Below are 22,350 nucleotides of genomic sequence, written 5' to 3'. Positions count from 1 at the left end.
TCCATTAGGCACATCACAGCTTTCTTCTGCTTGGGACAACTACACAGCATTTCAGCACTGTGTTTGCGGGCCATTTAAGATAGCATAAATAGGTTGCAAGTAAAAGATTGGACAAAAATATTCCATGCTTACCCTAACCAAAACAAAGGTGATGCAGTTACAGTAATATCAGGTGAAATAGACTTTAAGGTCAAAAGTAATTTAGTAGATTAAGACATTTTATAGTAGTAAAAGGACCGATTCAATAGGAAGAAATTATCCTTAATGTGTAGGCACCTAATAGCCGCTTTACAACATATAAAGTAAAAATTGTCAGCACTACCGGAAAGCTGACAATATAACCCACAAACCTTAACCACCTAATTAAAAATTTATTTGTAGAACACTATCCCACTAGGTACTACACATCTCTTCCAAGTGCATACATAATATTAACCAAAATGAATCATAATGGACCATAAAGCAATTGTCAACAAATGTCAGAGGATTGAAATCATGCAGCAATTTTGGTGACTTGGAATTACATTAAAACTCAATGACAATCCGAAACTGATACAATGGTGAATGTCAATTATGTCTCAGTTAAAGAAAGAAAAACTCAAATGACGGAGAAATAAAAATATCCAAATGTTTGCAAATAAATCACATACTTCTGGAACTTCCCTGGTAGCTCAGTGGTTAAGAATCTGCCATGCAACACAGGGGATGTGGGATTAATTCCTGGTCAGGGAACTAAGATTTCATATGTAACTACTGAGCCCACATGCTCCAGAGCCCACGTGCCTCAACAAAAGGTCCCATATAGCATGGCAAAGTATTCCATGTGCCTAAACTAAGACCTCTGAGTTGACTCACTGGAAAAGACTCTGATGCTGGGAGGCATTAGGGGCAGGAGGAGAAGGGGACGACAGAGAATGAGGTGGCTGGATGGCATCACCAACTCGATGGACATGAGTTTGAGTGAACTCCGGGGGTTGGTGATGGACAGGGAGGCCTGGCGTGCTGCGATTCATGGGGTCGCGAAGAGTAAGACACCGAAACTAAGACCAAATGGAGCCATATAAATAAATAATTAAAAAAGAATCACATACTTCTATATAACCTAAAGATCAAAGAAAATATTACAGTGGAAAACTAAATATTTTGAATGATAATAAAAATGCAGTTGTGGGCTGCAGCTAAAGCAGTGCTTAGAGGGAAATTTATGGCTTTAAGTGCAACATTTAGAAAAGAAGAAAAGTTGAAAATCATCTACTAAAGTTTCCAACTGAAGAAGCCAGAAAAAGAACAGCAAATTAAACCCAAGGAAAACAGAAATAAGGAAATAATAAAAATAAGAGAGAAAACTGAATAATAAACTGACATATATATAGTAGATAAAATCAATAAGCCAAAAGTTAGTTCTTTAGAAAAAGTAATTAAATGAGTTAATTCCTAGCAAGACTGATCAAGAAAAGAGAAAGGGAAAACGCTAGCAAAAAACAAGGATGAAAACTAACCACTCAGAGCCTACAGAAATTTAAAAGCTACTATGAAGATGCTATGGAAAACTTTATGCCAGTAAATTTGAAAATACAGATGAAATAAGTTGAAAAATAAAATGTACTCAAATTGACACAAGATGAATAGAAAATAATCCTACCAAAATATCTACTAAAGAAGTTGAATGTATAATTAAAACCCTTTCCCAGAATAAATCCTCAGGTTGTTTCACTGACACCAATTTCTGCAACAATTGAGTAAGACTTAGTGCCAGTATTATGAAATCTTTGCAGAGAATAGAAAAGGAAACATTTCCAAATCACTTTATGAGCATGATGAAAAGTGAAAGTGTTAGTCGCTCAGTTGTGTCCAGCTCTTTGTGACCCCTTGGACAGTAGCCCGTCAGGCTTCTCTGTCCATGGGATTTCCCAGGCAAGAATACTGGAGTGGGTAGCCATTCCTTTCTCCAGGAGATCTTCCTGTCCCGGGGATCAAATCTGGGTCTCCCGCATCACAGGCAGATTCTTTACCGTCTGAGCCACCAGGGAAGCTCAATATCAAGACATGATGAAAATATTTTAAATAGAAAGCCATAATGAACAAATGTACAAACTCAATATAAAATGTTAGGAAATAAAATCCAGGGCACATGAAAATGACACTACATCATGACTAAATGGGATTTATTCCAGAAAGCAAGATTAATTTAGTATTTATTTTTACTTATTTGGCTGTGCCGGGTCTTAGTTACAGCACTCGGGGAGCTTTGATCTTCCTTGCGGTGTGCTCTCAGTTGCACAGGTGATATCTGTTAATAGTTCCCCCAGCTGAGATCAAACCTTGGCACCCTGCATTGGGAACACCCCAGGGGACCACCAGGGAAGTTCCTGCAAGATTAGATTAACATTGAAAAAATCAGTAATTGAAATTTACTGTATTAGCGTAATAAAGAAGAGTCATTAGGCTAGTTTTATGGTTAGCAATGTCTATTTGCATCAAAGTATTGTTAGTCACTCTGTCCTGTCCATTGTGTCTGTCCTGTCCATTGTGTCCGTCCTGTCCAGACTCTTTGTGACCCTATGAACTGTAGCCCACCAGGCTTCTCTGTCCATGGAATTCTCCAGACAAGAATACTGGAGTGGTTGCCATGCCCTCCTCCAAGGGATCTTCCTGACCCAGGGATTGAACCCAAGTCTCCTATGTCTCCTGCACTGGCAAGTGGGTTCTTTACCACTAGCGCCACCTGGGAAGCCCTATCCTTTTCTACTTTGACCAGAACTCCAGGATTCCATTCAGCACAGATGTACAGAGAAGCTGAGCTTCAGGCTTCCTTAGTTTATACTATTTCATGCCTCACTTTTAATAACCATCTTTGTGTTTAGCCTTTCTTCCAGGCTCCATGGAGTGTGATCATCTTTCTCAGAGCAGGTCAGATCACACCCTTCCCTGCCTTCATTTTTAGGGAACATCTGAAAGATACAATTCACATGGGCTGCATTTTGCTCATCTCTCTTCCGCCTCCTCTCTTGCTTATTTCTCCCAGATCTCTTCCTACCTTTCATGAGCTACTTGAGGTTCCCTCTTTTCCAGCCTTCGTTCTCCTCTCCTTTCCTTACCTTTTTGCCCAGCCCCCATCTCTACCTGATTAATTTCAGCTCACCCATCAAGTCCTAATTCTAAGCCTTTCCTGACCCCCCCACGCAGCCTTGGTTAGGTGCCCGTCTTGTGTGTTTCCTTAGCGTGCTGTGCTTACCTCTACTGCGGTATCTGCTGAACTGTATTGTAAGTATCCGTCTGCTAGATTGCCTCGCTATTCTCCGGGAGGACAGAGAATTGTCTGATTTGCCTTTGTTTCTACTGTGTCTGACATGGAAACGGACAGGTAACGTCGTGATGGTCGTCGCTGCCAGCTGTCGTTGAGAACTAGCTGTGGTCAGACACTGTTGTAAGCACTTTGCAAGTTTGTAACTCCTCTAATCTTCATGAGGACCTTATGAAGCAGGTTCTGTTATTATCTTTACTTTACCAACGAGAAGTGGAGAGTCTAAAAGAAATGGACCCAAGACCAGTCAACGAAGAGGAGACAGAACCAGAATCTCATCTCAGAACCCATGCTCTAACCACTGCGCAGTAACGCTCAAGCAGTGTTTGCTGAATGGATGAATCCAGGGCTTAAATTCAAGTCTCCTGGCCTCAAGACCAGCACTTGCTCCACAACTCAACACACTCCTCAGATATTTTAACTCCTTCTTTACTCTGAGATCACATATTCTTTGCTAGATGGTAAAAACTGTTAGTTGTACTTTGCCTTTATTTTTTTTTAATTTGCCTGTTATAAATATGGGCCAGTTCTTCTGTATATAGAAATTATACTTGATCTGTTCTTCTGCATTATTTCTGGTGATCCTCATCAATTATTTTTTGCAGAACTGGGGCACTGACTGAGCGAAAGGAAGAGGAGAATTCTGCTGAAGAAGATGAGGAAGAAGAAGACGACGACGACGAAGAAAGCGAAGAAAGTGGGGGCGAGGATGAAGAAACGGAAGAGGAAGACGAAGAGAACCAGGAAGGTGAATCTCACCCAGAGGCCACAAGTGGAGAATACATTGCTCTTGGGGATTTTACGGCTCAGCAAGTGGGAGACCTTACATTTAAAGTAAGTAGAAACAAACTGGAAGCAAACCTAAGGGTAAATTTGCATACCTAACAGAGTAACAAAACTCTACCTTTATATCTGGATTAGAGATTCCTGATACTAACTTTTTAAAGACTCAGTGTGTTTAAATAAAATAAGTGATAATTATGATTTACAAGCAGTAGTCGTAAAATTCTGTTATCAAAGTTACCTGGTAGTAAAATGGTAAGGAAAAAAAAAAGAGTAGATGCTTCTCTGGTTTTGAAAATACAATAGTTTTCATGTTAATAATTCTGAGCTTAGGGGTAAATTCTAATTAAAACATTTTACTTTTATTTTGCCTTAAGAAAGGGGAAATTCTCTGTATAATCAAAAAAAATTCTGATGGTTGGTGGATGGCTAAGAACGCCAGTGGAAACAAAGGCCTTATTCCTAAAACCTACTTGGAGGTTAGTCTTTTTTGTTTATTCTTTCCTTTTTCTCCTTTAAGACTTTTTCTTTTCATTTATAATAAAACACTAAGTTGTATTCTTTGATCAATTGGCTAGTGAATGACTTAAGATTTAGAATTTGCTTCAATTTTAGAGTATCAGAGCATGAGAAAAATTTGGGGCTTCCCTGGTGGCTCAGTGGTAAAAGAATCTGCCTGCCAATGCAGAAGACACGGGTTTGATCCTTGGGTTGGGAAGATTCCCTGGAGAAGGAAATGGCAACCCACTCCAGTGTTCTTGCCTGGGAATTCCCATGGACAGAGGAGCCTGGCAGGCTACAGTCCATGGGGTCACAAAGAGTCAGACACGACTTAGTGACTAAACAGTGATTATAGTGATCTGCGCTTATGCAGATGAGCTCTAGCGTACTGCGTGACTGAGCAGTAAGCACAGTGGTCTGCTCTTATGCAGGTGAGCTCTAGTGTGTTGTGGCACAGTGAAGATGCTCTGTGGGTTTATGTTGATCATAAAAATGAATAGACATTTATTTTTTGTTGTGAAAGAAAACTGCAGTTAACTTTGTCTTACCTTCTACAAATACGTGATCCTTTACTAAGATGTGAACATAGTATATATGCATGTCGATTGCCTAGTTCTTTCATATTTCATAATATGGCACGGTCATTTGCTATCCAATAACATAGATCAGTGCTGTTCAGTAGAAGTATAATGCAAACCACAAATGTAATTTAAAATTTTCTAGTAACCACACTGAGATGTCTTGTTTTTCCTCATGCCACTTCTGACACTAGATGTGTGGGTTTTTTTTTTTTTTACACCAAATACATGTTGTTTTTCACACTGTTTCTTTGAAGCCAACCAGGTGTCCAACAATGCAGTTCAATTCTGGCACTAACTCCTGGACTTAGCACAGACCCCACAAGATAAGGGTGCAGTCCTGCAAGACTGTTCCACTTTGGGGACTTCCCTGGTGGTCCAGTGGTTAAGAGTCTGCCTGCCAATGCAGAGGATGCAGGTTCAAGCTAAGCCTTAACTTATATTTAAGTTATATATAACTTATATGTAAAGTATACCACAACTACTTAACCCACTCTCATGATCCTGAAAACCGGACCTATTGAGTGCCCGTGCTCTGCAGCGAGAGAACCCACCAGTGAGAAGCTCATACACTGCAAGTAGAGATTAGCCCCCACTCACAGTGAAGATTCAGCACAGCCAAAATTCAGTCAATCAGTGAATCAATCAGTAAATAAAATATTTTAAAAATTGTAGATAGCATATTAAAAAGCAGAGACATTACTTTGCCAACAAAGGTCCATCTAGTCAAGGCTATGGTTTTTCCAGTGGTCATGTATGGATGTGAGAGTTGGACTGTGAAGAAAGCTGAGTGCCGAAGAATTGATGCTTTTGAACTGTTGTGTTGGAGATGGCTCTTGAGAGTCTCTTGGACTACAAGGAGATCCAAACAGTCCATTCTAAAGGAAATCAGTCCTGGGTGTTCACTGGAAGGACTGATGCTAAAGCTGAAACTCCAATACTTTGGTCACCTCATGGGAAGAGTTGACTCACTGGAAAAGACTCTGATGCTGGGAGGGATGGGGGGCAGGAGGAGAAGGGGACGACAGAGAATGAGATGGCTGGATGGCATCACCGACTCGATGGACGTGAGTTTGAGTGGACTCCGGGAGTTGGTGATGGACAGGGAGGCCTGGCGTGCTATGATTCATGGGGTCGCAAAGAGTCGGACGTGACTGAGCGACTGAACTGAACTGAACTGGACAGAGGAGCCTGGCAGGCTCCTTCATGAGGTTGCAGAGTTAGATGCAACTGAGCAGAGCAGCAGCAGCAATCTACACCTACAAGTGACATGCATGGGAGCTTGGGTTAGCTTCCATTATGAGCTAAAGATCACCGAAATCGTGGCTCAGATAAGGTAGACGCACATTTCTCTTGTGTGTGGAGGAAGTGTGGAGATGGGCAGTCAAGGCATGGCAAGGTCCTATCTCATATTTTACTCAGAGCTCCCCTGGTAGCTCAGTGGTAAAGAATCCACCTGCCAATGCAGGAAACACAGGTTCGATCCCTGGGTTGGGAAGATTCCCTGGAGAAGGAAATGGCCACTCACTCTGTCCATGGGATTTTCTTACCTGGAAAATCCCATGGACAGAGGAGCCTGGTGGGCTACAGTCCATAGTGTCGCAAAACAGTCTTACATGACAGCGATTAAGCAACAACAAAAGCAATATTTTACTCTGTGGTTAGGTGCCATCAGCTGTCCCTTGGGTTGTTATCTCTTTAGGTTGGCAGCTGTATCTTTTAACAATTCCAAGCAGAGAGAGAGGAGAAATGAGGTAGAAGTCAAAAGGCAAGAGCTATGGTCTTTTATAGAAGGTTTCCTGGAAGTTACACAAAAAGCTTCCAGTTCTATCTCCTGGACCAGCATTTAGTTCTTTGACATCACCTACCTGTGAGGAGGGCTTGGAAAAGGTAGTTTTCTTAGGTTGCGTGCGTGCTCATTTATGTCCGAATCTTTGCAGCTCCATGGACTGTAACCTATCAAGCTCCCTGTCTGTGGGCTTTCCCAGGCAAGGATACTAAAGTGGGTTGCCATTTCGTTCTCCAGGGGATCTTTCCAACCCAGAGATCAAACCTACGTCTCTCCTGGATTGGCAGGAGGATTCTTTACCACTGAGCCACCTGGGAAGCCCCTTTTAGCTTGACTCATTGCTATAATCAGGTACTCTTGGAAAAGAAGAACCTGCATTGTGATCAGTCTGCACATAACCTTGTCCCATTATTCCCCTTAAATAAGTTCCTAGATGCTCATTGCTGCTGCAAAGGGTTTACACCTTGTTATTTTGGTGGAATTCGCCATTTTGCAAATTAGGAAAGTTATTCTTATTTGGACTCCCATCCCCAGCAGCTGAGAATATTTGTTTGTCTGCACACTTGCCACTGATGGTTGTCATCAGTCTTTTGCCAAAGTGATGACCAAAAAAAGGGCTCATTATTGTTTTTTACTTGAATTTATTGTATTGCTAGTGAGGTTGAGTGTCATTTCATTTGCTTTATTTATTTCTATTTTTATTTATTCTTTGGAAATTGCCTTTTTAATTCGTTCTTCAAAGGGATTTTTAAAAATTGTATTGCTATGGAAGAGTTTTTGTATTATCTTAATAATAAGGATATTAAGCCTTGAAAACTTGAGGCAGATATCCTCTTTGTTGACTTTCAACCAGATTTACTTTTAGGTAGCTAAATCTGTCAGTGTTCCATTTATGATTTTTGGTTTTGCTATCATGAGTGGAAAGGATTCCCCCATCTCAAGATTATTTTCTTCTAACACTTCTGTAGTTCTTTTATTTATATCTTTTCTTCTTTTTTTACATTTGAATCAGTTCCATCTGGCACTTATGTTGATTAAACTTGTTCTCTACCTTTATCCTTACCCTTTTTTCAAAGGACATCATTATTTGAGCTTTTATCCACTGATTTTTGATATGTCTGTCCTATACTAAATCCCTACCTACACTCAAATCTTTCTGAAAGTACGTTTATTGGTTGATTTTCCCAGTAGGTAAAAGGCACTTCATATTTCATATTATTTTTCAGCCCTATAATAAAGAAGAAGGCCAAGAATCAAGTGAAGAAGGCAGTGAAGAAGATACAGAGGTAGGGGATGAAACAGCAGAAGGAGCAGAAGTCAAGCAAAGGTAAAATGGTGTGAGGGGACATAAAAGTAGGTTCACGAAGTGTTTTATTTGTTTATCTTTACTATTATAAATAATGGAAGATTTCTTGAAATGGAAACAACTTATATTTTGGGAGCTTTTCTCATTACCATTTGCTTTTTAAAGGTCATTGCAACTTTAACTTTGTGGTTACTTTTAGCAGGTGATATTATTCTTAGTTTCATGTAGGCAGTGTTAGATTGTCAGAAGATATAATGAAATACTTTGTTCTTTGATTAATGAAGTTCTCTGACTGAGTGAACAGGCATAAACTTTCCGTGCACTCACCTAGCTACTCTGTTTCCCTAGGACCGACTCTCACTGGAGTGCTGTCCGGAAAGCCATCTCAGAGGTTGGTATCTCCTGTCTTATTAGTGGGGCTTCCCTGGTGGCTCAGTGGTAATCTGCCTGCAATGCCGGAGACGTGTGTTCTCTCCCTGGGTTGGGATGATCCTCTGGAGAAGGGCATAGCAGCCCACTCCAGTATTCTTGCCTGGAGAACCCCATGGACAGAGGAGCCTGGTGGACTGCAGTCCATGGGGTGATAGAGTCGGACACGACGGAGAGACTGACACTTGCCCTTTTCACTTCAGCTTATTAATAACGTTTCATTTTGTTACCTAATAGTTCTGGTAAGAGTTCAGATTCAAAACAACTTTAAATGAAAGCATTGGATCTTAAGCGGGTACAGGGCCTGAAATGCACAGAACATTAAAACGTACCTCTGGTTTAGTAAGTCTGTACTCTGAGTAACATTTCCTATTAGGTCTTTTCTGTTTAGAAGAGTAGATTTGAGGGCTTGGAAATGTCTCACTTTGATTCTGCTTGAATTTTCTGTTATTTGGGTAAAAACAACTGTTAAGTTTTAGTTTTGTAACATTTAAAAACTCGAAAAAGCTCAGAAAAGTAAGAAACTACCCATAATCCTATCATTTAAAAAGTTACATAATGAAATGAAGCGCCACTCCTTGCGTAAGTAATCACCACTAAACGTTGAGTAAGGGTATCCTTTCTGGGCTTTTTACTTTATTTATTGTTTATGGGCATGGGTGCAGGTGCATGTATGTTACACACACGCGCGTGCACACACACAGCCGGTCACTCTTCAGTGCACGTCAGCTCATGCTGTCAGCTCATCTGTGACACGACACACTCCCTTGTGGGGCAGGACAGGCCGTTTTGACCATGCAGAAGCAGCCACTCATTGGGAAAAGCCAGTGTCAGCAATGGCATCGTCTCATAACTGGGGGTTGAACTGCTGTATTCTTCCACTGAAGTCTGGGCATTTGTAGTTTTGTTTTGGGAGTTGTAGTTGCTACAGTGATAGAGTGTTCTAGAGGTGAGAAAACCTGAATGGGAGCAAGCAAGTCCGTTTTGTTTTACTCTCTTCAGCAGATAAACACCGTCGACGTGCTGACCACGATGGGAGCTATTCCTGCCGGGTTCAGGCCTTCCACCCTCTTCCAGCTCCTGGAGGAAGGTACGGGTGTGCATCAGCCAGCACAGACTTTTAGTGAAGCCATCATGGTTTACATCTAACTTTTCTGGCACAGCCAGAGAAGGTTGTTGATAAAGATGTTGGATCTCACGTCTCTTGGATGCTCATCTTGCCCCTCATCTTGCCTGTGACAGGAGGAGGGAGCCCTGATCCTATCGGAAGCCAAGCACCCTTTCATTTATTTCAGAAATGGGACTCTCACTGATCACCCCTTTCCTGTATCTGCTGCCTGCTCTCCCCGCCCCACCGGCTCGTTGTCTCATCAATAGTCCTGGCAACACCTCTGTGAACCAGCCACCCTCAGCCCTATCCCACTCGAGCTGAAGCCTCCCTTTCTCTGCTTTTCTTCACATCAAGACTTTTCCCAAGAGTTATCTCTATTCACTGTTTCTATTTTCTTATTCATTCTTGGATTGCCCTGTACTTGGCACCGTTTGTTCATAAGCTCATTTTATTTTATTTTTAATTAGTTATTCATTTATTTGGCTGTACCAGGTCTTAGTTGCAGCATACAGGATCTTTGATCTTCATTACAACATGCAAGATCTTTTTCGTTTCGACACGTGAGACGTTCAGTAGCAGCATGCAGGGTCTAGTTGCCTGACCAGGGATTGACCAGACTCCCTGCATTGGGAATTTGGAGTCTTAGCTCATTTTAAAGAGCAGCGATTTTGGGGAGAGGCTCAGCTGTATTCTCTGAGTTGTTATCTATGTAGGGACTGCTTTGAGGCTCCTCTGTTGGGAGGCTCTTCTCAGCAGCCCCTAAACACCCACTTCCTGCTCATGCTTCTATCTCAGGATAAAACACACTTTCCCGAGACACCTTCCTTGTGGGTTCTCCTACTCTCCCCCATGTGAGTACCCTTTATAGGTCTAAGTCAGCTTATAATTATTTTATGTAGTCTTTTGCCTATTTATTTTTCTTAATGATTTTCGCCCACTGAGCTGTAAGCTCATGGGGGCAGGGGACATATTTCTCTGATTCACTTTTGTGTTTCCAGTTCCTAACATAGCAGATTTGTTGTTGTTGTTCGGTTACTAAGTCATGTCCGACTCTTTGTGATCCCCTGGACTGCAACACGCCAAGGCTTTCCTGTGCGTCCCTGTGTCCTGGAATTTGCTCAGATTCGTGTCCATTGAGTTGGTGGGTGATGCCATCCAGCCATCTCGTCCTCTGTCACTCCCTTCTCCTGCCTTCAGTCTTTCCCAGCATCAGGGTCTTTTTCAGTGAATCAGCTCTTCGTGTCAGTTGGCCAACGTGTTGCGGCTTCAGCTTCAGCATCAGTTCTTCCAGTGAATATTCAGGGTTGATTTCCTTTAGGATGGACTGGTTTGATCTCCTTGCCATTAAGGGACTCTTTCAGGAATAAATTTTGTAACAAGTATTCATGACTAAATTAAAATACTTTTATATAAAAAGAAGTAAAATTAATGATGATACACTTTTTCTAGAATGTTCAGAAAGTGGTTTCAGATTTTCTGCATTTTACAGAAATATTTGAATGGGTCATCTTCATCACGGGGCATGTTACCTGCATGACAGTCTTTAAGGTCTTTCCTAAAACTGCTTTAAGATCAACTCTTATGTGCTTCCATCTTTTCGTTTCCTCCTGTTGTTCTGATCTCTGTTGGTATGTCTGTCTTAGGAAGCAAGTTTCTAGCAAACAGCATGCATGGTATTTTCGATGTCTGTTTCCTAAGTTTGTACTGTAACATCATGGATTTAGGGTTTTGAATTTCGTTCATTCTTTGTTAAGAATATAAAGCAAAAATTATTTTTGCAGGGAATCAATTTCGAGCAAGTTACTTCTTACAGCCAGAGCTTACACCTTCCCAGTTGGCCTTCAGAGATCTAATGTGGGATGCAAAAACCGGCTCCGTAAGTGTGGTGACTCTTTATAAAACGTGCTCAGAAACTGAATTTGTCTCATGAGTCATAAAAGCAGACCTTCCTCGTAACTGATTGTTCTTGCAGATCAGGTCAAGACCAAGCCGTGTCTCCTTGATTTTGACTCTCTGGAGCTGCAAGGTGATTCCTCTTCCAGGGGTGAGCATCCAAGTTCTGAGCAGACACGTGCGCCTCTGTCTGTTTGACGGCAATGAGGTGAGCTTGCTGGGGAGTCCAACTAGTTCCCACCACATGCATTTTTTTAATTTAATTTTTTTTTTAACACCAAAAGCATTTCGTAGTGGGGTATAGCTGATTAACAATGTTGTGACAGTTTCAGATGAACGGTGAGGGGACTCAGCCGTACATATACATGTACCTATTCTCCTGCGAACCCCCCTCCCTCCCCACCACATATTAAATGCATGCTGCGTAGGGTCTGTCTCTTTCTGTCTCTCAATCTCTGTGCGTGTATAAGTATCTAGATAAAATAATGTGTAGCGTCAGCTGCTCAGTTGTGTCTGACTCTTTGCGACATCATGGACTGTAGCCCTCCAGGCTCCTCTATCCATGGGATTTCCCAGGCAAGAATATTAGTGTGGGTTGCCATTGCTTTCTCCAGGGGATCTTCCTGACATAGCAATCAGACCCAGGTCTCCTGCACTGTAGGCGGATTCTTTATCATCTGAGCTACTGGGGAAGCCCCAAATAACGTATGGTAGCATGCAAACAGCAAGGGTTCTGATGATATAGGTTTATTAACTCCAGACTTTTTTTCTGGCTAAATGTTTGACATTTATATATCACAGATAGCTCCCGTGAGCCATAGATTTTTCACTTACAAAAAGGTAGCGATGCCTACCTCCTAGTACTCTATACAGTTCAGGTTTTCAGTATAGAGTATTGCGTTTTAAAACGTTTATTTATTTATGGCTGTGCTGGACTTCTGTTGCTGCACGTGGGCTTTCTCTAGTTGCGGCCAGTGGGGGCTGCTCTCTGGTTGCAGTGTGCGGGCTTTTCCTTGCAGTGGCTTATCTCGTTGCAGAGCATGGGCTCGAGCCCAAGGGCATCAGTAGTTGTGGCCCTCTGGCTTAGCGCCTCTGCAGCATGTGGAATCTTCCTGGAGCAGGGATCACATTCGTGTCCCCTGTAGTGGCAGGTGGACTGTTAACCACTGGACCACCGGCATTGCATTTTTGATGGTGTACACACCTGTGTAACCACCATTCCAGTCAAGCTGTGGAGCATTACCATCACCTGACAAAGTTTCCTTGTGTCCTTTTCCACCCCTTTCCTCTCTAATTCCTCAGAGAATATTTTCCACCCACTACCAACCAAAGAATTTGAATGACTCTTAGTTAATTGATTTGTTTAGGACATACAGCCAAAACAGTGCTGAGATGGAAATTTATGACTGAATATACTAGGCAAGAAGAAAGATTTTAAATCAGTGATCTAAGCTCGAACTCGAGAGTCTAGAAGAGAAGAGTGAGTGAGACCTGAAGAAAGTAGACTGGAGGAACTAGTAAAGAGTAGAAACTAGTGAAATAGAAGCAAGAGAGAAAGTCAGAAAAGGCAAAGTTTGTTCTTTAACAAGATTAATAACACTGAGAGATGCCTAGTGAGACTGATCAAAAATTTTGAAAAGAGAGACTGCCCTGGTGGTCCATTGGTTAAGGCTTCACCTTCCAATGTGGGGGGCAGAGGTTTGGTCTCTAGTCGGGGAACCAGGATCCCACATGTCTTAGTGGGACCAAAAATAAATAAATAATTTTTTAAAATAAATTTTAAAAAGAGAGAAAGAAAGAAAACAAATGATTGTTGCCAAAACTCAGCCTCTGTTCACTGGTGCGGAACAGAAACGCGGAGACAGAGTTTTGGGTGAAGTAGAAAAGAGTAGCTTTTATTGCTTTGCCAGGCAAAGGGCTCCACAGCTGGTGAAGGCCTTCAGAACTGTGTGTCCCACCCTAGAGGTGAGGTAGTCAAGAGGGGAAGTGAGAAGTCTTACAGTGTTAAAGGAGCACGGCGTGGCCAGCTCGTGCACTGCAGCCCTCTAGACTCTTCTGTCCATGGGATTCTCCAGGCAAGAAGACTGAAGCGGGTTGCCATGCCCTCCTCCAGGGGGTCTTACCCACCCAGGGATCAAACCTGTGTCTCTTGTGTCTCCTGCATTGGCAAGTGGGTTCTTTACCGCTAGTGCCACCTGGGAAACCGGAAAGAAGAGAACGGGGGTATTATAAATAACTTTATGGCAATAAATTTGATAATATCGATAAACAGAGGAATTCTTCAAAAACCATAATTTAATGAAACTGACCTGAAAAGAACTAGAACAATTTGAATAACCCCTGTTAAAGATATTGAAACTGAAATTAAAACTCTTCCAGTTGAGGAAACTCCAAAACCCAGATGGTTTCACTGGTGGTTTCCGCTGAACATTTAAGGAAGAAATAATACCACTAGTACACAAACCCTTCCAGAGAACAGATGAAGAAGGAATGCTTCCCATCTCGTTTCATGAGGCCAGGAAAAACATGCTACCAAAATAAGACAACACATTACAAAAAGAAAAATGACAAGACCAGTACTCCTCATGAATATAATGAACTAAAATCCTAAACAAAATATGAGTGAATTGACCCTGATTGATGATTATCCAGCTCAAATCTATACTGCTCTTAACTTATCTGCTCCTCTGTTGACATTAGCTGGCATCGTTAGCATGCAGCTCTCCCTTGAAGTACAGGCACATGTGCTGAGACTCTTAGCGACCCCAAGGACTGTACCCTGCCAGGCTTTTCTGTCCTTGGGATTTTCCAGGCAAGAATACCGGAAAGGGTTGCCATGTCCTACTCAGGGGATCTTCCCAGCCCAGAGACTGAACATATGTCTCTTGCACCTCCCGCATTGGCAGGAGGATTCTGAGCCACTGCACCACCTGGGAAGATGAAAAAGGACAATGTATCATGATTAATTGGGGTTATTCCAGGACTTCAAAGGTACCCTCCTGTGTAGCCAGGATTTAACATTTGAGAATAGATCATTGTAATTGCCATATTAACATAACTAAAGAAGAAAAAAAACATGTGATCATTCAATAGACGCGGAAAAAACATTTGACAAACATTAACTTCCCTTGTAGCTCAGTTGGTAAAGAATCTGCCTGCAGTGCAGGAGACCTGGGTTCGATCCCCGGGTTGGGAAGATCCCCTGGAGAAGGAAATGACGACCCCCTTCAGTATCCTTGCCTGGAAAATCTCATGGACAGAGGAGCCTGGTGGGCTGCAGTCCTTGGGGTCGCAAAGAGTCAGGCACGACTGAGCAACTAACACTAACACCCATTTACGATTCTTTAAAAAGTTCTCATCAAATTGAGAACAGAAGGGAACTTCAGGTTGGTAAAGGGCAACTGTTCAGTTCAGTTGCTCAGTCCTGTCCGACTGTGTGATCCCATGGACTGCAGCACACCAGGCCTCCCTGTTCATCACCAATTCCCAGAGCTTCCTCAAACTCATGTCCATTGAGTCGGTGATGCCATCCAACCATCTCATCCTCTGTCATCCCCTTATCTTCCCACCTTCAATCTTTCCCAATACCAGGGCCTTTTCAAATGACTCAGTTCTTTGCATCAGGTGGCCAAAGTATTGGAGTTTCAGCTTCAGCATCAGTCCTGTCAATGAATTCAGGACTGATTTCCTTTAGGATGGCCTGGTTGGATCTCCTTGAAATCCAAGGAACTCTCAAGAGTCTTCTCCAACGCCCCAGTTCAAAAGCATCAATTCTTCAGCGCTCAGCTTTCTTCACAGTCCAACTCTCACACCCATCACTACTGGAAAGAGTAGCCTTGACCAGATGGAACTTTGTTGGCAAAGTAATGTCTCTGCTTTTTAACATGCTATCTAGGTTGGTCATAGCTTTTCTTCCAAAGAGCAAGAGTCTTTTAATTTCATGGCTGCAGTCATCATCTGCAGTGATTTTGGAGCCCAAGAAAATAAAGTCTCTCACTGTTTCCATTGTTTCCCCATCTATTTGCCATGAAGTGATGGGACCGGATGCCATGACCTTAGTTTTCTGAATGTTGAGTTTTAAGCCAGCTTTTTCACTCTCCTCTTTCACTTTCATCAAAATGTTCTTTAGTTTTTCTTCGCTTTCTGCCATAAGAGTGGTGTCATCTGCGAATATGAGGTTATTGATATTTCTCCTGGCAAACTTGATTTCAGCTTGTGCTTCATCCAGCCCAGCATTTCTCATGATGTACTCTGTATATAAGTTAAATAAGCAGGGTGACACTATACAGCATTTCCAAATACAGATTTGGAACCAGTCTGTTGTTCCATGTCCAGTTCTGTTGTTTCCCGACCTGCATACAGATTTCTCAAGAGGCAGGTAAGGGGATCTGGTATTCCCATCTCTTTCAGAATTTTCCACAGTTTGTTGTGATCCACACAGTCAAAGGCTTTGACATAGTCAGTAAGGCAGAAGTAGATATTTTTCTGGAACTCTTTTGCTTTTTCAGTGATCCAGCAGATATTGGCAATTTGATCTCTGGTTCCTCTCCCTTTTCTAAATCCAGTGTGAATGCCTGGAAGTTCACAGTTCACGTCCTGTTGAAGCCTGGCTTGGAGAATTTTGAGCATTACTTTGCTAGTGTGTGAGATGAGTGCAATTGAGCGGTAGTTTGAGCATTCTTTGGCATTGCCTTTCTTTGGGATTGGAATGCAGACTGACCTTTTCCAGTCCTGTGGCCACTGCTGAGTTTTCCAAATGTGTTGGCATATTGAGTGCAGCACTTTCACAGCATCATCTTTCAGGATTTGAAATAGCTCAACTGGAATTCCATCACCTCCACTAGCTTTGTTTATAGTAGTGCTTCCTAAGGCCCATTTGACATTGCATTCCGGCTGTCTGGTTCTAGTTGAGTGATCACACCATCATGGTTATCTGGGTCATGAAGATATTTTTTGTACAGTTCTTCTGTGTATTCTTACCACCTCTTAACATCTTCTGCTTCTGTTAGGTCCATACCATTTCTGTCCTTTATCGAGCCCATCTTTGCATGAAATGTTCCCTTGTTATCTCTAATTTTCTTGAAGAGATCTCTAGTCTTTCCCATTCTGTTGTTTTCCTCTATTTCTTTGCACTGATCACTGAGGAAGGCTTTCTTATCTCTCTTTGCTATTCTTTGGAACTCTGCATTTAAATGGGTATGTCTTTCCTTTTCTCCTTTGCATTTCACTTCTTTTTCAGCTATTTATAAGGCCTCCTCAGACAACCATTTTGCCTTTTTGCATTTATTTTTCTTGGGGATGGTCTCGATCCCTGTCTCCTGTACAATGTCACAAACCTCCGTCCATAGTTCTTCAGCCACTCTGTCTATCAGATCTAGGCCCTTGAATCTATTTGTCACTTCCACTGTATAATCGTAAGGGATTTGATGTAGGTCGTACCTGAATGATCTAGTGGTTTTCCCTACTTTCCACAATTTAAGTCTGAACTTGGCAATAAGGAGTTCATGATCTAAGCCACAGTCAGCTCCCGGTCTTGTTTTTGCTAACTATATAGAGCTTCTCCATCTTTGGCTGAAAAGAATATAATCAGTCTGATTTCGGTGTTGGCCATCTGATGATGTCCATGTGTAGAGTCATCTCTTGTTTTGTTGGAAGAGGGTGTTTGCTATGATCAGTGCGTTCTCTTGAAAGAACTCTGTTAGCCTCTGCCCTGCTTCATTCCATACTCCAAGGCCAAATTTGCCTGTTACTCCAGGTATCTCTTGACTTACTACTTTTGTATTCCTGTCCCCTGTAATGAAAAAGACATCTTTTTTGGGTGTTAGTTCTAGAAGGTCTTGTAGGTCTTCATAGAACCATTCAACTTCAGCTTCTTCAGTGTTACTGGTTGGGGTATAGAGGTGGATTACCGTGATACTAAATGGTTTGCCTTGGAAAGGAGTAGAGATCATTCTGTCATTTTTGAGACTGCCTCCAAGTACTGCATTCTGGACTCTTCTTGACTATGAGGGCCACTCCATTTCTCCTAAGGGATTCCTGCCCACAGTAGTAGAGGCAGTGGTCATCTCAGTTGAAGGGCAACAAGAGAAAACTAAAGTGAAGCTTGTACCATCATACCTCATGTAAAGACTGAACACTGTCCGCCATGGTCAGTGACAATCCAGATACCCAAATAATAAGAAGATAGCTTAGGTTTTTTTTAATTGACAAAAGACTTGAGCTGGCACTTGAAAAAAGAAAATATGACAGGCCAACTGGCATATAAAAAGATACTGAGCACATAGTGAGTCATCTGTGAAATGCAAATGAAAACCAGAGTGAAAGAGATCCAACTCTAGACTAAGAACCACCTTAAGCATAGTAACACAGGCAGGTTAAAAGGTGAAGAGCAGAGAGACACACCATTCAAAAGATATTAACATCAGTCAAAGTATACTTAGGAATAAAGTGGTACATTATGTGATAGGATGGACCATTCAGCAAGAAGATGTAACAGTCCTCAGTGTGTATACACCCAACATCAGAGCTTCAAGATACATGCAGTAGAAATGGATACAACTGAAGGGAGAAATGGGCAAAGCCATACTTATAATTACAGATTTTAATACTTCTCTCTACAATACTGTAAAACAAACAGAAGATTAGTAAGATTATAAAAGAACAGAATAACACCACGAACAAACTGGATCAAATTAACATTTGTAAAATACTTCACCCCCCAATTGCATTCTTTTTAGTGAATAGGGAACATTCACCAAAATAGATGGTCCTGAACAGATTTTGAAATCATGCAGTGTAGGGTTTTGATCACATGGAGTTGAATTAGAAACCAAAAACAGAAAGAGAACAGGAAAACATCCTTGGGAAATTATGCAACAGATTTCTAAATAATCAATGAGTTAAGAAAAGCGTTGCTTAGAGGGAAATTTGTCACACTAGAAAAGAGTTCTCGCTTCCATAATCTAAACTCTTGAGGGGGTGATGCTTGCCATGAGATCTGAGGGGTGCATAGACTCTAAGGAGACGGGCGGCGTGCTCCTGACTGAATAGGAGCACAGGCAGGGCCTTGAGAGGAAAGGTGTGGAAGGGGCGCTGGTGTGGCTGAGCCGAGGGAGCGAGGAAGTGCAGGCTGGGGCGAGTGGGGGACGCTGCGTAAGAGGCTTGTAAGCCGCAAGCTTGGCAGGGAGGGACATGACTTAGCTGTGCATCTGAGGGTGATTTCTGGCTCCTCCCTGGAAATGGATTAGAGGGGCAGCCAGAGGGACCCCAGTAGACCATTTGGAAGCTGTGTCACAATGTGATAGTCAAAAGGCAGCAAGTATCCATGCCTCCAAGAAAATGAAATCTGAAATCTGGAGCCATTGTGCCTGGAATTAAACCCAGGCTCCACCAGCTGAATGTGGGATGCCGACCAAATGACTCTACCTTGCTCTCTCTGGGGTGCCTTCCTTAGGGTCAATGTGAAGACTAGATAAGTTAGTGTAAGTAAAGCACTTAAAGCTAGACATCCTGGAGTGTGAAGTTAAGTGCTAAGCTAGTGGAGGTGATGGAGTTCCAGCTGAGCTATTTCAAATCCTGAAATATGATGCGGTGAAAGTGTTGCACTCAATATGTCAGCACATTTGGAAAACTCAGCAGTGGCCACACAACTGGAAAAGGTCAGTTTTCATTCCATTCCCAAAGAAGGACAATGCTGAAGAATGTTCAGACTATCACAGAATTGTGCTTATTTCAGAACTGTGCTAGCAAGGTTATGCTCAAGGTCCTTCAAGGTAGGCTTCAGCAGTACGTGAATCAAGAACTTCCAGATGTACAAGCTGGATTTAGAGAAGACAGAGGAACCACAGATCAAATTGCCAACATTCGTTGGATCGTAGAGAAAGCAAGGGAATTCCAGAAAAACATCTGCTTCATTGACTGTGCTAAAGCCTTTGATTGTGTGGATCACAACAAACTGTGGAAAATTCTTAAAGAGATGGGAGTACCAGACCACCTTACCTCTCCTGAGAAACCTGTGTGCGGGTCAGTAAGCAACAGTTAGAACCAGACATGGAACAGCGGACTGGTCCCAAATTGGGAAAGGAGTATGTCAAGGCTGTATATTGTCACCCTGCTTATTTAACTTATATGCAGAGTACATCATGTGAAATGCTGGGCTTGTTGACTCACAGGTTGGAATCAAGATTGCTGGGAGAAATATCAACAACCTCAGATATACACATGATACTACTCTAAAGGCAGAAAGTGAAGAGAAACTAAAGAGCTCTTGATAGAGGTGAAAAGGAGGGTGAAAAAGCTGGCTTAAAAGTCAACATTTAAAAAACTAAGATCATGGCATCTGGTCCCATCACTGCATGGCAAATAGAAGGAGAAAAAGTGGGAGCAGTGGCAGATCTCATTTTCATGGGCTCCAAAATCACTGCAGTGACTGCAGTCATGAAATTAAGACATTTGCTCCTTGGAAGAAAGCCTGTGACAAGCCTAGACAGCATATCAAAAAACAGAGGCATCACTTTGCTGACAAAGGTCCATCTAGTCAAGGCTATGGTTTTTCCAGTAGTGATGTATGGATGTGAGAGTTGGATTATAAAGAAAGCTGAGCGCCGAAGAACTGATGCTTTTGAACTGTGGTGTTGGAGAAGATTTTTAAGATACCCTTGGACTGCAAGGAGATCCAACCAGTCCATCCTAAAGGAAACCAACCCTTAATATTCATTTGAAGAACTGATGCTGAAGCTCCAATACTTTGGCCACCTGATGTGAAGAGCTGACTCATTGGAAAAAACCATGATGCTGGGAAAGATTGAGGGCAGGAGGAGAAGGGAATGGCAGAGAATGAGATGGTTAGATAGCATCACCAACTCAATGGACATGAACCTGAGCAAACTCTGGGAGATAGTGATGGACAGGGAGTCTGGCGTGCTACAGTTCATGGAGTCGAAGAGTCAGACACGACTTAGCAACTGAACAACCCAACAACAAAGCACTTACACCAATACATGGAACATCGTAAGACTGTGATGGTAACTTGAGGAGAGTGATGATGGTAACTTGATGAGAGAAGTGGAGAGGAGAGCTGTGACTGGAGGGAGATTCAGGAGGCTTGGTTGGTCGTGGGCTGAGTGTGGGGAGTGCGGGGAGCGGGGCATCAGACATGAAGCCGGGTCTCTGACTCCCATGTCTGGGTGGATGGTGGGGACCCGCCATGAGGCAGAGAGCACTGATAGATCAGGTGTGGAGGAGTTTATCTTGGTCCCTGCTGAGTATGCTTATTAAAAAAAAAACTTTTTTATTTTGTATTGTGGTATAGCCGATTAACACACAATGCTGTGATAGTTCTAGGTGAACAGCGAAAGGACTCAGCCATACACAAACATGTGTCCATTCTCCCCAAACCCCCTCCCATCCAGTCTGCCACGGAACACTGAGCAGAGCTCCCTGTGCTGTTCAGAAGGTCCTTGTTGGTGATCCATTCTAAATACAGCAGTGTGCACGTGTCCATTCCAAACTCCCTAACTCTCCCCTCCCTGGTCCTTCCCCCCAGCAACCATAGCTCGTTCTCAAAGTCTGTGAGTCTGTTTCTGTTTTGTAAGTTCATCTGTGTGATTCTTTCCACATTCCACATAGGGTGGATGTCATACAACATTTCTCCTTCTCTGACTTACTTCACTCACTATGACACTCTCTAGGTCCATCCATGTTGCGGCAAATGGCATTATTTCATTCTTTTTGATGGTTGAGTAATATTCCGTTGTGTGTATGTATCACACCTTCTTTATCTAGTCCTCTGTTGGTGGGGCTTTCCCTGTGGCTCACCGGTAAATAATCTGCCCGCAATACAGGAAATGCAGGACTGGGTTCAGTCCCCGGTTTGGAAGACCCCCTGGAGAAGGGCATGGCCACCCACTCTAATATTCTTGCCAGGAAGATCCCATGGACAGAGGAGCCTGGTGGGCTACAGTCCACGGGGTTACAAGCAGCAGGATGTAACTGCAGGGCTGAGCACTGTCATGGACATGTTGGTTGCTTCCATGTCCTGGCTGTTGTAACCAGTGCTGCAGTGAACCCTGGGGTGCACGTGTGTTTTCAGAGCATGTTTTTCTCTGGATATCTCCCAAGGGTGGGGTTGCAGGGTCGTGTGGTAGCTCTGTTTCAGTTTTAAGGGACCTCCATACTGTCCTCCATAGCGGCTGCACCAGTTTACATCCCCTCAACTGTGCAGGAGGCTCCCTTCTCTCCACACCTTCTCCAGCATTTATTGGGCTTCCTAGGCAACGCAGTGGTAAAACATCCACCTGTCAATGCAGGAGACTCAGGAGATGTGGGTTGGATCCCTTGGTGTGGAAAATCCCCTGGAGTAGGGCATAGCAGCCCACTCCAGAATTCTTACTCCAGAATCCCATGGACAGAGGAGCCTGGTGGGCCCCAGTCCAAGGGGCTTCAAAGAGTCAGACACAAGCGCACACACCTCAGCTAGAGTACACTTCTCACTCACAGCACGAGGAAAGCGCCTTTGTCTCATCTGAACCGGACAAAACCACTGCCATGAGTGAACCGCTAGGTGTCATCAGTGTTCAAGGAGAGAGAACTGCCTTCTTCTAAAGGTCTATACTTTCTGCTCTATCTTGCCGTTCTCATACATGACAACATAAAATA

At 42.8% G+C, this 22,350-nt stretch overlaps 1 protein-coding gene across 3 annotated transcripts in view; it reads left to right on the top strand.

Annotated features, from left to right (window-relative positions):
• The window catches only part of NPHP1 (nephrocystin 1), a 66,424-nt gene that overhangs the window by 13,070 nt on the left and 31,004 nt on the right, over positions 1-22,350 (top strand). The window contains exons 5-11 of one of the 3 annotated variants that reach the window (XM_055400426.2): positions 3,910-4,138; positions 4,465-4,566; positions 8,182-8,282; positions 8,610-8,652; positions 9,696-9,780; positions 11,583-11,677; positions 11,774-11,902. In XM_055400426.2, coding sequence (XP_055256401.2) covers positions 3,910-4,138; positions 4,465-4,566; positions 8,182-8,282; positions 8,610-8,652; positions 9,696-9,780; positions 11,583-11,677; positions 11,774-11,902 — 784 coding nt within the window. Of the gene's footprint in view, positions 1-3,909; positions 4,139-4,464; positions 4,567-8,181; positions 8,283-8,609; positions 8,653-9,692; positions 9,781-11,582; positions 11,678-11,773; positions 11,903-22,350 lie in introns of all 3 variants that reach the window. The other 2 variants (XM_055400424.2, XM_088841684.1) reach the window with 2 other exon arrangements.

The sequence above is a fragment of the Moschus berezovskii genome, chromosome 11 (assembly GCF_049115385.1).
Source record: "Moschus berezovskii isolate FMDL1 chromosome 11, NW_MosBer_1.0, whole genome shotgun sequence".
Taxonomy (NCBI): domain Eukaryota; kingdom Metazoa; phylum Chordata; class Mammalia; order Artiodactyla; family Moschidae; genus Moschus; species Moschus berezovskii.
The sequence above is the reverse complement of the archived record's forward strand: the minus strand, read 5'-3'. Positions and strand labels throughout refer to the sequence as shown.